At 41.9% G+C, this 16060-nt stretch overlaps 1 protein-coding gene across 2 annotated transcripts in view; it reads left to right on the plus strand.

Annotated features, from left to right (window-relative positions):
• Window positions 1–16060, plus strand: part of MKLN1 (muskelin 1) — a 93797-nt gene that overhangs the window by 40874 nt on the left and 36863 nt on the right. For both annotated transcript variants that reach the window (XR_010743588.1, XM_066318873.1), the window contains exons 8-9: window positions 954–1019; window positions 9028–9140. Coding sequence is in view for 1 of the 2 variants with exons in the window: in XM_066318873.1 (XP_066174970.1) it covers window positions 954–1019; window positions 9028–9140 (179 nt within the window). In the remaining variant the exon portion in view is untranslated. The remainder of the gene's footprint in view (window positions 1–953; window positions 1020–9027; window positions 9141–16060) is intronic.

Below are 16060 nucleotides of genomic sequence, written 5' to 3' on the forward strand. Positions count from 1 at the left end.
CAGGAATACAAGTGGTAACTTTAGGATAGATCATCAGTTCAGTAAAAAATCCCAGAATATTGGTTAAACATGAGAACAGTTTAACACACAGAATCTGTGTATTAGCACATGGAATTGATGTAACTTCAACTTAAAGTGAAGAGTTGGCAAATAAATACATTATCTTAAGAGGGAGTATTTTAAATGAGGTGGATCTTTTGAAGTCTTGATCTGTTACACAGTAAATCCAAACTGCAGAATCTTTTTCATTCCTGTCTGCCTTAGAGAAGACTTGTAGCAGCATCCTTAACTGCAAAGTACAAAAATCACTGTCATAGAGCAAATGTAGGATCCAAGGTGACAATTGCCAAATGTGGAGCACTGTCCCCAAGCCTCTTGGGAGGGCTTATCTGTGTCACCTGTCCTGAATGCTTAAAGATACATAAAGTGGTTGGAAAGCTGCTTTAATTGGACAGTTGGAATTCCCTTATGTGTGAGAATAGCTGGTGCAAAGCTGGCTGTGCTCTCTGTCTACATCACCTCCTGCTCCCATCCCAGGGGTTCATTTCCCTGTCATTTGAGTATCAGTCCTCACAGCTCAGCCCTCAGGCAGCTCTCAGGTGGGGAGAGATGGAAGGGGAGCCAAAGGGTGGCTGTGTTGTCCCTGCTGGAGAGCTGCAAGGACAGCTCCGAGCTCTTTTGTGTGCACCGAGTGCGTCAGGAATGTTGGAGCTCCTTTCCAAGGCACTGGGAGTTGCAGTATTCACTTCTGTTCTCTGTACTGTCAGTCACCAGATAATTCAGTATAAAGCTTTGTACAGTTTTATAATGCACAAAAAGTATTACGTGGAAAAAAGTGACATGCTAGTGTTTAAAGAAGGGTGAGTTACTCAGTTCCTCTGCTTCCATGTTGAGGCTGTATCTTTCTTTGGTTTAAAAATCTTAAATGGAAAATTCTCCCTCTATTTTTGAAGGTGATGGGGAAGACAGTCGGCCAGGGATGAGAGGTGGCCATCAAATGGTTATAGATGTGCAGACAGGTGAGTAGTTCTTACGTTTCTTAACTAAATTATTTAATCAGTTATTTTCCAGATTAGTATGCAAATGTTTTTGTTCAGACACTGTGTTAACTTTAGTTTTTGAGGGGAAAAAAAGCCCCCCTCAATTTCTAATAGTTGGATTAAATGCTCCTCTTCCTCTCTGGATCTGTATCCCAGCTGCATTTCCCCTTCTTCCCTAATAATTCTGAGTTATGCCTTAGCCATTGTCTTCTCTTAAATAAGAAACCAAGAACAATTGGTTTTAATTTTTTGTTCTTCCTACCATCTTAGAGCAGGAGTTCAAACAAGAGAAGAGAAATTAGGGATAATAATTTCCCCTGTCTGCTACAGGTTGTGCTCAAGCAATAGATCTGATGTGTTGAAACATTCCTTGTATTTTGGTTGAAGTGGCTTCTAATTCCCACAGTGTGCAAGAAACTCCTGTTAAATATAATTCTTTAGACATCTTTTGCAAAAATACTTCCTGTAGCAATTTAAAAAATGGCTCCGCCTCTGTTTCAGAAAACCTGCAGAGAAAAGAAAGTGGGGTGGTGTATCAGGAACAGTTCCAGTGATTGTCATTCTGCATAATTTTCTATATCTTTGTCTGTTACTTAATCAGATTTCTGTGCTACGTCAGTCCTTACTAAAATAAGGAAAGCATCTGCCCGAGCCTTTGCTGTGTGAGGGAAAAGGATTGTTCTTGGGAAGGAAGAAACAAGATCAGGGTGTGGGTATTGGACAGGAATATAGGGTGGCATTGAAGGAGTTGGCAAAAAAAATGCCCATGGCCGTATCTGTTGTGGTCACAGGACGGGGACAGAGCATGTGACAGGATAGGACCTTCCAGAGTAATTTGCTAAGTCATAGTGAACGAGCAAAAATCCAGCAGTAGCTGCAGCCTCTGGCTTTTGCTCAGGGAAGTTACTGCTCTGGAGGAAGCACTCGAGTTATTTGGTGTAGGAGAGTAAACTTCTTTCACTTGGTGGGAGAGGTTTGAGATTGATTAGAAAAGAACGCTGCTGGAGGATTTGCCGATGTTCATGCAGAGGCTGGGGACGCTCCCTAGTGGCCTCGGGAATTAGTAGTGAGTGTTTCACAAGAGCATGGAAGAAACATGATCCATGTCAACTTGGAAATGATAGTCCTGCACACCTCCTGAAAATAAAATATCCATGGTAGTGTGAGCCTTCCTTTCCATTCCTCTTGCTTTTCTTAAGTCCCTGAGGTTGTCAACTCTGCCTTTGCCTTCAGTTTCACTCTGCTTTAACAAGGCAGTGAACTCATCCATATTTTTTTTTAATATTTCTTGAAACATTTTATATGTATTATATATACACTTTGGGTATGTATGTGTATTGCGCATATATTAGTATTTACGTTATTTATGGAAATATATATAATGTGCATCATAAATGTATTAAATATATACAATTTATTACATTTTTTTTTTACTCGCACAGAAGTGGCTGGGCAGTACCCACAGAGGTGGAGTCTGGATCTCCCTCCCTCTCCTAACGGTGGTTCTTTCTTCCTGTAGCTCTGTTTATAGGTGGTGGGACACCTTCCCAAAGTTTCCCTGTGGGCTGTTTGGGAAGTTGCTCTCAGTTTTGCATCCAGGTCCACTGAGGCTTGTAATAGCTGAAATGTTTTTGAGATGATCAGTTTTGCAATTTAATTTGGCTCGTGATAGGCCAGGGGAAGTTTTTGGGGCTGTTTCCCATTGCTGATTGCTGGAGTTTTCCTTTTGAATATAGGTGGAGTTTAATGGGCTGGTGGGACTTCAGCCAGTTATGTCAGGATGCGTTTTACAGACTGGAGCTGGAAAGCTCCCTGGCTAACCTTGGACAAATCCAGTGTTAATGGAAAAGGGAGCAGTGCTGTACTCTTCTCTTCAAAGACATCTTCCCTCCTTACTCACACACTTGCGGAGTGGGTTTTGTCAAAATACTTCGGCAACCAAAGAAAAATCATCTCACTTTGCACTCCTTGTTAGAGGAGTGAGGTCCTTCTCAAAAATCAGTATTTTCTTCAACTTGAATCTTTTGGAAGTGAAATGAAACAGCAAAGTCATACTTACAAGTAGCTTCTGAAGTTTCATATCACATAGAATTAAGTGTTTGAAGCAAATTTACGTCTCTGATGGCCAGACCTGCTGTAGCTATAAATAAACTATAAATGGTTTGGCATTTTGTTTAACCTCAAGGAGATTATAACCACTTATTACTGACTAGCAAAATAATTCTAATTTAATAGTACTGAGTCTGCTGGATGCATGTGCTGGTGTTAAGATAGAGGATATGGGTTGGTGAGTAGCTGAACTAGATCTCAAGTTGCTGCTAGTGCATGGAGTCACTGAGAGTTTTTTTATCAGTTTTGGGTAAAACATGGATTAACTTGGTCTAAACTGCCTTTTAGCATGGTTTATCTTTCACTTAGAGTAGGCTGAAAGTAATTGAAAGAGAATTCAGCATCTCTGAGCCAGTAACTTGTGCTGGAGCTAATTTCCATCTGGTATTTCTGTTCTTAGTACCTGCCACAGCTGACTGAGTAAGTGCCGTGTTTCTGATGCTTTGGAAAACTCTTATTAAAGCAGTTTGAAATACAGCTGTAGGCATTGTGGGATGCAGAACTGAGAATGCAGGCTGATGTCTTCCTAGATAAAAAGAAAGAGAAATTAAAAATGGGAAGTTAGTGATTCCCACAGTATCCTCCATCATTTTAATCACATTAACACTCAGCCTGGAATGGCTCTGGATGGCAGGGTTGGGAAGTTGGATTTGGTATACATGTGCAGAAACAAAACTAAGAGAAATTCACAGTTACAGCTGAAACCACTGTTAGGTACTTTAAAGCTTTAGGCTGCAGATGAAAACAGAAAGCTCCTGTTATTCCTGCTTTTCCCTGCAAGGTGCATTTCTCATGCAGCTCTCTGTGTGGGAGGCTGGAGAGTTCTCTCTGCTTTTCTAAAAGGAAGGGGAAGTATTTGTGTAGTTGCAACCCAGGTATATAGATTAAAACAGAACTATCCCCCAAACAACCCGAAAACTGCACATGAACGCAGTGTTGTGTGCTGCATGTCAGACATGAGGAGCTGTTTGTGTAGGCTCTGGGGAAATACTGAGGCAGTAACACACAGGCTTGTGTGCAGAACTGTGTTCTCAGGGAATTGAACCCTAATGCAGTTTTGGATGAGGGTGTCAGCATCTGGCACTGGTTCCTTATTAACAGCTCTTTGAGTCTGCCCTCCCTGGCCTCCTTATGGGTCAGATATGCCACATATTTCAAAACTCCAGTGCTTATTCTGGAAGAAAGAGGGAATGAGTAAGTGAATTGCCAAAAGCAAGTTTTAAGGAATAATGTTGGTACTTATGAACAGTATGTGTGTTGTGTTTTGGAGATGTGGTTTGCAATTCTATGGCAAGGTGGAATTGATCCTGTCTGCTTTTACAGAGCAGACACAGTGAATGACAGTGCAGGCCATAAAGCCATGTAATTGTTTTGGTAGCAATAGCAATATAGACCATGTAGAAATTATTCTATTAAAAAAAGATATTTGGTGTTATATCAGACTTCCTTAAATGTCGAAGTTTTCCCATGAGCCTGCTTTAGAAATAACAGCAAAGCAACCATGATTTTTCTTCTGTCTCCATTTTTCTTCTCTTTGGCAAGTGAAACAGTTTTTTGAGGGAAAACATTAGTGAAATGGTCTTTAGTGATATGGTGCCTCTGGTCTCTCACTGAAGTGCAACTCTGGTGTAATTTTGGTTGTACATCATTTTGCTTTTTCTTTCGTCCGAAGGAAATCCGTTTGCTTCCCTCCATTAGATAAATGAGGACAAATCTGTAGGCTGGGAACAGAGGGAGATTCAGAGCACTGGGCCCAGCGTGCCCATTGGATACGTGGGCAGCACAGCAGAAATGACAAGGCTGGTTCAAAAGCAGCATGGGAAGATGAAAAAGATGAAGAGAGAGCAGCAGACATGAAGGATGCTGTTTTGCCTGAGGAAAACACTGCTATCCGTAAGATATTTAAAGACAAGACTTGTGTACAGGATGAAGGGATCTCAGAAACAAAACACAGATGGCTTCTAAGCTCTGAAACACAAACAGCTGCTGAATCCTGGAGGTTACTCAACTTCATGGGGCTTTCACATTTGAGACTGTATGCCTATCCTTGAAAAAACCCTTATATTCAGCCAACTTGTGTTCAGCTGAACTGTGGTTCAGAAACCAAGGGGTGTGATACTACAAGAAGACTGAAGACTGGTTTTATATTTGTGCTCTTAAATGCTCCTCAGAAAGTGGGCAGCACTGCTGGCACGTAACTAAAGGTGTGGGTGCTACTGGGGAAGTGGCATCCTTTTGTAGAAGGCTTTTGAGAGATTTTACACCTTAATTGGTTTTTTATTCCTGAGAGGAACCCTTCATAGTTGTGGGGACAGTGATGCTCCAGTATGGCCCCAGTAAGTCTGTGCTGGCAGCTGACTGGGAGGGCAGTGGCTGATGAACTGGGGAATGGAGCCATGAGTTCAGGGAACCCTGAGCGGCTGCAGGAGAGCATTGTGAGGGTCTGATCCTGCCCCGGGATGTGACAGCTGTGCAGGAGAACAGGCTGGGGACTGACTGCATGGAAGGATTTGTAAGGTGCTGGAGGCGGAACGTGCTTCAGCAATGTGTCCTTGTGGCATTGAAGGCCAATATCTCCTGCTGGACTGTACCAGCACAAGCAGGGCCAGCAGGGAGAGGAGAGGGTGATGTTCCTCTTTTGGGTACCCGGGGACACACCTGGAGTGCTGTCCCTGGTTTGGGCTCTCTGGGACAATAAGGATTGTGTCAAACTGAACTGACCAAGGTTGTCTGGGCTGGAGCTCGTGAGGTGTGAGGAGATGCTCGGGGAGCTGGTTTGGTTCATCTGATAGAAAAAGGTTTCATGGGAGGATCCTAGAGCTGTCTTCAGCTACTGGTGAGAGCATGGAGATACTCAGGCTCATTTTGTGGGGGGTGGGGGAGCAGAGAATAGGATAAAGGACAGGGAAGGAAAATCCTGTTAGATATTAGGGGGGGAAATTGTAGTAAAGTCAATCAGTCATTGCAGCAAGGATCCAGTCTGGAATGTCTGTCCTTGGTGATACTCTTGAGTAATTCCCTGGGCAATGTGGTCTCTGCTGAAGTTAGCCCTCCTGTGAGGGATTTGGGGGATGACTGATGGACCTTGCAGGGGTGCTGTAGATCCACAATTCTTTTATATGCCATGGAGATTTTTTTCTAGCAGAGACATGGAAATACTACTTGACCAAAGAATGTAGTTCAATATGTCAGCAGGACTAGATTGTATTCACTGAGAAAACCTCCTGTACCAGAATCCCACCAAGGATTTCACTACATGGAGAAAATGGAGTTTACAGGAGTCAGAGAACTGTCCTTGAAAATGTGTCTGAACCTGGCCTGAAAGCACCCCAAGAATTTTGATATTTAATGGTTTGGAGAAGACTGCTTTGCTGCATTTCTGAGAAATAGAAATTAAGGAGAGGTTGACAGGAAATATGTTGATTGTTGGGAATGCATGTCCTCTAATTTGAGAACTTCTCTGGCACCTTTTAATCATCTAGAGAGTAAGGAAAGAAAAGAACTCAGACATTATAGAAAAAATTTTGACTGAGCAAGCGGTTTAGAAATACTCACAGAACATATTTAATTCAAAGTGTTGAATTTGTATTCAGAAATAAATGTAGAGGAAATAAGCTGAGGATGCTGGAGGAGAAATTTGACTTCCTAAACGTAGCTGGTAAAAGCTTTGGGTAAATATAATTGCTTTCATGTTTTTTTCTTGCAGCTAGGTTTGAAAATTCTCCTGCTCTGCCCCTAAAGCTGAATAGAGACTTGCTTTAATAAAGCAGCATCAATTTTGCTGTGTTCCATATTGCTTGGATGCAGAGGGAGCATCCTTTCTTCCTTGAGTTCCCCAGTGCTACCAGTTATATTGGTTTGAGATTGCTGGGCTCTCCCTGAGCTGCCCCACTGCTGCTGCCTGGGGTTTGTGGCCTCTGTCCTCTTCTTTGAATATTGGCCTTTGAGATCTGTCCTGGTTGGGTCTCTGCATGCAGAGTGAAAGAAAAAAAAAACAAAAAAACAATAAACCCTCCCATAAAATCTGAATTAAGAGCTAGAATACAAACAGTGATACTGGTTGGGGAATACGGTGAAGCTTGACTTAAAAAAAACCTTAAAATCCCCAAAAAACTCAAACCCAACCAAACAAAATCAAACCCAACCCAAATCAAACAAGAACAATCCCACAAACCACCAAACAGATATATATATATATTTTTTTTTTTTTTTTTTTTTTTTTTTTTTTTTTTTTTTGCTTTATACCATGGGAAAACAATTCCAAATTTTAGGAGAACTATAAAAAAATATTTACTTGACATTACCAGCAACAGATGCATTTATGCTTTAAGAAATATTCCTTTTAAAACATGCAGCCTTTCTCTAAAGTCTGCATATAATTCTGCAAAAAGGCATGAAACTAAAAAATGGTTTTCATTGGGTTGAGATGGTGATGGAGCCTTTTTTTCATGTGAGCTACATGATGAAGTTTTACTTCATGATGAAAAATGGGCCTGGCACAGAGTTCATGTGCCCTTGTGTTCAGGGTGTCGCTCTGGGGACACTCAGCACCAGCTAGGTGCCCATGCTCCCCTCTCATTGCTCACATTTAATTCTGTTAGCCTGGGTTAGGTAACTTCCAAAATCTGAGTTTTCATCGGAGTCATTCAGGTTTGCTATTAAATTTCATGTGAGCCAACAAAGCCTTTCCAGGCAGGCCTGACATTTTGGCAAGGCCCCAGTAGGATTTTTAGCTGGTGCCAAATCTTTTATTTTTCTCGGCTATCAATGAAGCTGTTGTGGTAATGTGGGTTTTGTGAGCTGTGAGAATTTATGTGCACAAAGGGACCTGCTCTTTGCAGGGAACACTGGGGGCCCTGAGTCCAGGAGGAAGGGTAATTAAAGTTAATGAACCAGGGTAACCTTTCCATGGTGATGACCACTATCCTGATGGTAGGTAAGGGTCAGGAACTAGTCCCATTTTATAATCGTGCTCTAACTCCATGCTTGAATTGGTGTTGGATTAAAAATTTGCCATTACCTCCGTAATAGAAGTTGTTTGTAGAATTTAAAGGAGTTTTTCAAAGCTCTACAAGTCTTGAGGAGCTTGGACTTGGCTTTGTGTTCTGTTTTAATGCAGTCTAAAAATGAAGTATTTTTAGAATTTGAGACCAGATAGTGCTATTTCTGTAATGGGAGTAGTTTGGTTATCTCTCCATGGCAGAACAGAAACTCCTTTCTTAAATGCTTCCCCTCTTCAAAGGCTTCATCTAGTTTATCAGTGAGTCTGGGAAGCCTTAGAACTTGCTGTACATAGAGGAGCTGTGGGTTTGAGGTGACAGCCCTGAGACACTGACTTAAATTTGTGACTCTTCTACTCACTGGCTTTTGTGGCATCAGGTAAGTTCATGCAAGAGGATTTTGTAGTTTTATTTTTCTGTCTAGGGGATGGACTGAACAGAAAAACTTGGCTGCTCCTATCTCCAAAATCTCGTTGATGTATAAATCCTGCACCAAACAGGGCACAGGATGAGATGTCATTGATAGACTACATGCACAGGATCCAAAATGTTAAATATTGTTCATTTGTCTGTCTGGAATTTTAATCAGAAGGCTGTGGGTTTGATTGCCTCTTATGTAAATGTAGAAATAGAAAATGACTCTGAGAATTGGCTGTCTATCAATTCTAAAATCTTCCATTACTAAACCAAACCACATTTTTGTCTTGATGACTAGTTCCATTCAAAGAGGAGTGGTGTTTTAAGTAAAAAAAAAAAAAAAAAAAAAAAGAGTTTAAATTTCTCTTCTGATAGTTTGTCTTTGTCACAGATGCTTTGTAGGTATTAGCCTGTTTTGAATGCATTCTCTTTTTAAAATTAACTTTCTTTTTTTTTAATAGAAACTGTTTATTTGTTTGGTGGCTGGGATGGGACTCAGGATTTGGCTGACTTCTGGGCCTACAGTGTGAAGGAAAACCAGTGGACCTGTATATCCAGGGATACTGAGAAAGAGGTAAGTTCTGCAAACATCTATGTTTTTAAAAATACATCAATGGTTGCCCTCAAAAATGCCCCTACTGAAGTACTTGTGTTGAAGTGCAGCATAAGGTGAGAGCCACAGTGCAGACCTTCAGGTTCTGTAGACTTTTGAAATGCTTATGTGGGGAAAATACGAGCTGGAGGTGGCTTTGAAGTGTTTAGGATTCCTGGAGGGGAAAGGTTTATTTCTCAAAAGCAAAAATGATCGGCCAGAAAATCAGCTCAGCAAGCAGAGCACGAGTTAAATAATTTCGTGTGGCTGAGCAACCAGACTTATCACAGAATCCCAGAATGTTTTGGGTTGGAAGGGACCTTAAAGATCATCCAGTTCCAGCCCTGCTGCCATGGGCAGGGACACCTCCCACTGGAAGGTTCCAAGAACTTGCTAATGAACATTTCAGACCCAATGCTGGTGTTGGAGCTTCAGAAACAAATTGTTTATTTTTTTAGCTTCTGTCAGAAATGAATAGAAATGGACAACTACCAGATGGAAATCTAGAGGACAGGGGTTACTGCCAAAGGCTACACAACGCCGAGAGCTTTCGTGGAATTCATTTGAACCATTTTCCTTGGCCTGTTCTGCTCAGTATTTGACGTATGAAACCTGAAATGAATGTAGCTTGGGTTGTAGGACAAGACAAAAGAAGTCCAAGACCTTTGGCTTGTGTTGTCTGTACACTGAAATCTTCTAGTTCTGTGTGGTTATTGTATTTTGAGTTCATTACTTATTTGTCATAGGAAAATTCATGCACCTCTTCTTGGAGGTATGAAAAGTTTAAGATCCCACCACTTTTTGACAAATTCAGGAATTGGTTTCCTCAGTTATTTGAAAACAGTGTAAAAACATCTTGTTTCTCATTTGTATTTCTCAGTTTCTTGTCACAGCTAATTTTGTGAGCTTCCTTACCAGATTAAATAACACTTTAATATTCTCATCTTTTTTCATGGCAAAGGTTTTTTTAGAGGTTGTAATCAAGTAGGACAAATAGCCTGAGCTTTAGAAAAAAAGAATGAAATCTCACAGGCATTTCCTGTAGCCCTCAAATCTCTGTGTCGTGTACTTACTGATTGGAACATCCTTTACAAAATGGGCAATAACAAAACTGAAGGCGATACTCTGGTTTCTGTCATAACAGAGCTGTGGAGAGGTAAAATTGTTATATTTATGCACTGTTTAGTCAAAAAGGGGCTGCTGTGTTTTCTTCCTATACAAACCAGTGTGGGTCAGTCTGGTATTTAAGGGCTACATTTCCTTCTTGCTAGGGTCGTGCCACATCCAGCTGAGTTTCTCTAAAGCTTAGGGGGCCTGGCTGGGATGTTTTCTTTCCAGGTTCCTCATGCTTGACCCCAGCAGGGTAAGACTGTGATGGGAGGAAGGAGGGATGCACAAAAGGAGAGCTGTGGAGGAGACACAGTAGAAGAGTTGTGAGTTGATGTGATTAAATAACTATAAAGGGGTTTTGGAGGAAAAAATGTTAGCAGAGTATTATGGAAGCTCAGGAAATTCAGGTGGAAGACGGGAAGAGTCTTGCAGGGAGACAAACAAAGGAGTTTTTAAAAAGTGGAAACTTGTTGAATGTATGAGGAATTTTGAAGAAGGGATGCATTTAATAGAGAAGAGTGTGGAGAAACGTGGGTGGCTTTGGAAAGGGAATTCTGGAAGGACTCTCCATGACAAACTTGTGAGGTGGGGCCCCTGTTCGCCTCATGGAGTTCAACAAGGCCAAGTGCAAGGTCCTGCACATGGATTGGGGCAATTCCAAGAACAGACAGAGGCCAAGCAGAGAATGGATCCAAGAGCAGCCCTGAGGAGGAGTGGCATTGTTTTACACCACAACGACACAGACTCTGAGCTTAAGAAGGCTGAAAATGACTCTTTTTTGATGTGTCTCTTTCATATACTATTTTACACAGACCAGTTTGATTGGTGACACAAAGGCAAACCTCTTCAATCACACTGGTCAGAGCACAGGGACATCAAGAAGAAGTCCCTCCTAGGAAAAGGAATGAATGACAAAGTACAGTTACAAAAGCATCTCTCCTGTTTACAGAAAATTCCTTGGGAAAAGAATTTCAGAAAACAAAAACATCTCAGACATGGAACCAGGGCTACAGAGGAGGACTTGGGGTGTTGGTGGATGAGAGACTCGACAGAGGTCTCAGTGATGTGGACATGAGCACTTCTGCTGTGGAGCCAGACTGGCAGAGCTGGGGTTGCTCACCTGGAGAAGAGAAGGTTCCAGGAAGACCTCAGAGCTCCTTCCAGTGCCTAAAAGGCTGCTAGAGAGCGACTTGGGACAAAGGCATGGTGTACCAGGACAAGGGGAAATGGCTTCCCACTGCCAGAGGGCAGGGATAGATGGGATATTGGAAAGGAATTCATGTCTGGGAGGGTGGTGAGGCCCTGGCACAGGTAACCCAGATAAGTTTTGGCTGCCCCTTGATCACTGTAAGTGTCCCAGGCCAGGTTGGATGGGGCTTGGGAGCAACCTGGGATAGTGGAAGGTGTCCCTGCCCATGGCAGGGGCTGGCAATGGATGGTCCCTTCCCAGCCAAACCATTCCATGGTTCTGTGATACATTCAATAGTGTTCAGGAGGTCTCCTGAAGTGCAGTTCAGTGTTTTGGTGACTTTCAGAGGTACAGTGAGCTGGCAGCTGCTGTTCTTGGACACCAGCAGTGGGTTGTGTTTTTTTTTTTCCAAAGAGATCTGGATGAAACCTGATTTAGAAATGAAAAGGTCAATCTCAAACATTGAGAAGTAAATTCAAAAACAAAGACTCCAGATGTTTCTCTAATAGGGACATCAACTGCTCACAAACAATTTGCAAAAAGGAAATGTCTGTTGACATGGAATTTTAAAAAATATTCAGAGTAGATTCCAGTAGAGCTTAATCTTGTTTTGTTGTATTGTGCTAGTTCTGCTTCTGGCTTTTTTATTCTAATTAATCAGTGACAGTGGTTAAATAAGCCACTCAATAATTAAACTTGGATAAGAGCAAAATATGGTGAAAGTTGCATCCTGTCCAATGTTGTTGTAGGGATAATGCACACTATTGCTTTTGGAATAAGGGTACTGGGAGCTTCTGTTGCAGTGCATTGGGAAAAACTTGTGTGACCTTTTTAGAAAACGTTTGCTGCTGTTTTTCAAAATTTTCCAGTGAGGTGTCTCTTTGTCACCTGAAGTTGCATTTGTTTGCTCTTTTAACAATTAGACCACCAAAGCTGATTTTCTGTAGTTCTTTTTCATAAAATCGTTGAATAGTTAAGTTAGAAAAGCCCTCTGAGATCAACTCCAACTGTTCTCCCAGCACTGGCCAGGCCCCCACTAAACCATGTCCCCAAGTCTCATATCCACATGGCTCCAGGGATGGAGACTCCACCATTGCCCTGGGCAGCCTGTTCCAGGGATGGACAACCCTTTCAGTGAAGAAATTTTTCTACATATCCAACTTCAGTTTCCCCTGGTGTAACTTGAGGCTGTTCCCTCTCCTCCTGTCCCTGTTCCCTGGGGGCACAACCCGACCCCCCCGGCTGTCCCCTCCTGTCAGGGAGTTGTGCAGAGCCACAGAGCCCTGGGCCTCCTTTTCTCCAGGCTCAGCTCCTTCAGCCTCTCCTGGGGCTCCAGACCCTTCCCCAGCTCTGTCCTCTTTCCTGGGTATGCTCGAGCTCCTTCTGTCTGTCTTGTATGTCTGGACAAAATGCTCAGGGCACTGCTGGAGTAGCTGATCACTTCCAGCATGAAAAAACAGGGTCTGAAGGACCTGCTGATGAGCACAGCAGCACTGCTGATAGACAGAGAGATCCCACCATCCCTTCAGTGTATGGATCCAGTAGGATTCCTGCTGTGCTTGTCAAATCCTCTTCCTCTGGCCTGAGTCTTTGCAGGGAGATGCTCCATGGAGCAGCTCAGCACCTCTCAGCTTACCCACAGCTTCTGTCTCTGGAGTGTGTGACAGCCCTGTGAATCAGCTGGCACAAGGCACAGCCAAAATGCATTTCATTTAAGAGCCTTTAAGAGTTTCTACCCTGAATCAAGTGGAATGTTCTGACAAATGCTGTTGTCTTCAGGTTTTTTTAATGGCTGTAGATCAACAGACCTCTTCAGGATTAGGGAATAAATAGTTTTAAAAAAACAAACCTTGTCATTCCTTGGACATTTTTATTCTAGCCCAGTATCAGTAAATAGAGAAATTTAATGTGTGTGTTTTGATTTCTCTTTCTAGTTTCCAAGCAGCAACTTTTTCTTTTGAAGGATAATTTAGTGAAATTAAGTGCAGGAGGGCATTTTTAAGTCTAGGAAAGTCTTCATTTGGTGTAAATTGATAGTCAGAGGATTTTGAAATAGGATCAAAATGCTGAGGAGTGTTGATGCCTCTGGAGATCAGATAAATGAGACTAAAGCAGTGTGATAGTTGGCATATTTCGTGTCTCTGGTGTTCCTGTACTTTGTTTTAGCATTTCCTAGAAACAAGAGATGGGGGTAATCTCCCTTCAGTGTCACTGCACTGATTGGTACCTTCTGTGCTGCTTCTTGGAAAATACATTGACTCGTCTTCATTCTGATTTCTTCAGAGGAAAACCCTGCTCACAAATCAGCTCTTGTGAAGGATATGGAAATTGTGTAAATGGGTTAGGTTTAGGTGACACTGTGTTTCTCTCAAAAATTGTTGAAGTGTTTCCTTACCAAAGGTAGAAGTGAAGGTCTTGTCATGGTTTAATTGCTTGAGAGGATAAATCTTTGCTCACAATGAAAGAAAGTGTAGGTCAACAAGTGCCTCCTGTTCAGTAGGTTCAAAATGATGTAGAAAATGGGTATATTGTGAGGTGACAGTTTGCTGTGAACACCCAAGTGCTTTTCCAGGATGCTGAAAGTAAAAACTGACAAGTGTAGAAAGATCTCCTAATGGTGAGAACCAGGGGGAATTGCAGCTGCTATTGTATTTCCAGTTAAATTTTCTCCAGTTTCTGCATGCATTTCTTTGCATTTGTTGAAATAGATTAATTTACCCAAAGCTTTCAGTGTCATATTACCACAGAAGCATTTTTTGTAGGACTTTGTGACACCTCTGACTGGTTTTTTTGGGTGTGATGCAGCAGTACATTAGCTTATCAATGTTAAGCTTTTACCCTGTGCTGTTTGAAGTGCAGGAATTGATCTAGTCTCAAATATTGACTTCTTCACACAGATGGTGATACAGTTTGGAAGACACTTCAAGTGACTTGAGGGGCTTTTTGTTGCAAATATTGCGATGTTTACGGACTTGAGATCTAATGCAGTGAATGTGCCATGTCCTACTGCTGAGCAGTTCCAGTGGTACAGATGCTCAGTTGTACGAGATGCCTGGTGCCACAAAAGCACATAGGGAGAAGGCAGCTGTCCCTGAAAGAAACTTGGATACTGCAGACGTACCTCGGAGCCAACTTCCTAAACAGTGCAAATGCCTACAAAAGTAGGGACAAAGACAGCAGATGCTGGAGTGAACCAAATGAAAAGTATCCTAGGCTGATCCTAAATATCACAGGCAAATGGTTTATTTTCCTCCCTATTTAGTAGCATAATGGTTTAAAATGTTCTAAGCCAGTATTCTTTCACCAGAATGTTAGAGAGAGACTTTCACATATGCCTGACTGACATCCCCAGTGATTTCCACTTAGGCAGCCTAAAGCAAAAAGACTCTGTTGAGGGAGTAGCACCTCAGCTTTTTAGAATAATTTATTTTTAAATATTTTGGGAAAGGTTCTCAGCTTTTAAAGCTAACTTATGTGCTTATACTACCTCGTGTGCCTCAAGAGTTCTGTCTTTTTAACCCTGGTTTATTTGTCTTTTTTTAACTTTGACTTTTTTTTAAGGAAAAGATCATATTTGAAAACAGCTTCGGGTCGTAAGCTATTCAGTTTCCTCACTAGGTGCCTGTATTTCTTGCTTCTAGCATGAAAAAAAGCCCAAAAAAACCCAAGCTGAACTTCACTTATTCCTCACACCAGATGTTAGAATGTGTGGAGGTCCCTTTCTTCCACACACCGCTGTTCAAGTCAGTCTCGTGGAGAAAGGAGCATTAAATAAATGCCTTGTGCCCGATGTTCTGGAGGCTGCACAGCTCTGGCAGCCCTGGAGCTTGTGCGTGCCAGTCTTCAGGTTATGCTGAATTTCCAAGTCATCATAAAGCTTTCAGTTGCAAAGGAAAACTACTTTTAGTCCTTGAAGTAATGCATCAGGCAGAGTTGATTTGTGGCGTTTATGTTCCGATAAAAATCACCACTTCAACTGCAGCTTATGATGAGTTTAATGCTCTGATCTCTGGTCTGGAATGGAACTTTATTTTACTTACATGGCTTTATTAGGACGTTATTGCATCATCCTAATGCATTTTGCAATTCCTTGTAAATTGTAGATGAAGCAGTGTAGAGTTCATTCTTGGATGGCTTGGTGGGTGCATCGTGGGGGAAAACGACATTACAGGGTTTTCTGGTAAAGGTTTAGTGAGGAGGTTGATGTTGGTGCAAGGAATTCTGATTTATATCCTTTTGGCTTTTAAAGATACAGAAATATGCACCTGTGAGATGAGCCAGCTGGAATGCCAGGACCCCAGCATTTCACACTGAAGGGATTAAAAGAAAAGGATTTTAGAGAAATAGGAGAATATGCAGAGGTAGAAGGAACACTTTCACTCACTTTTGCCAGTGAGTAAAAGTAGCTTCAGACACCAGTCAACTTTGCTTGGGGAGTAATGTCTTATTTCAGCTACACTGAGAGATTCGTTACATTAATGTTAAATTAACATTCCTCAATCTGTACAAATACAGAAATCCCGAAAGAAATATCAGTTATCCCAAGGTGGTAACATAGGTGAAGCAGTCTCAAGTGATATCACAGACAAATCTGTAGCTAAAT

The sequence above is a fragment of the Sylvia atricapilla genome, chromosome 5 (assembly GCF_009819655.1).
Source record: "Sylvia atricapilla isolate bSylAtr1 chromosome 5, bSylAtr1.pri, whole genome shotgun sequence".
Taxonomy (NCBI): domain Eukaryota; kingdom Metazoa; phylum Chordata; class Aves; order Passeriformes; family Sylviidae; genus Sylvia; species Sylvia atricapilla.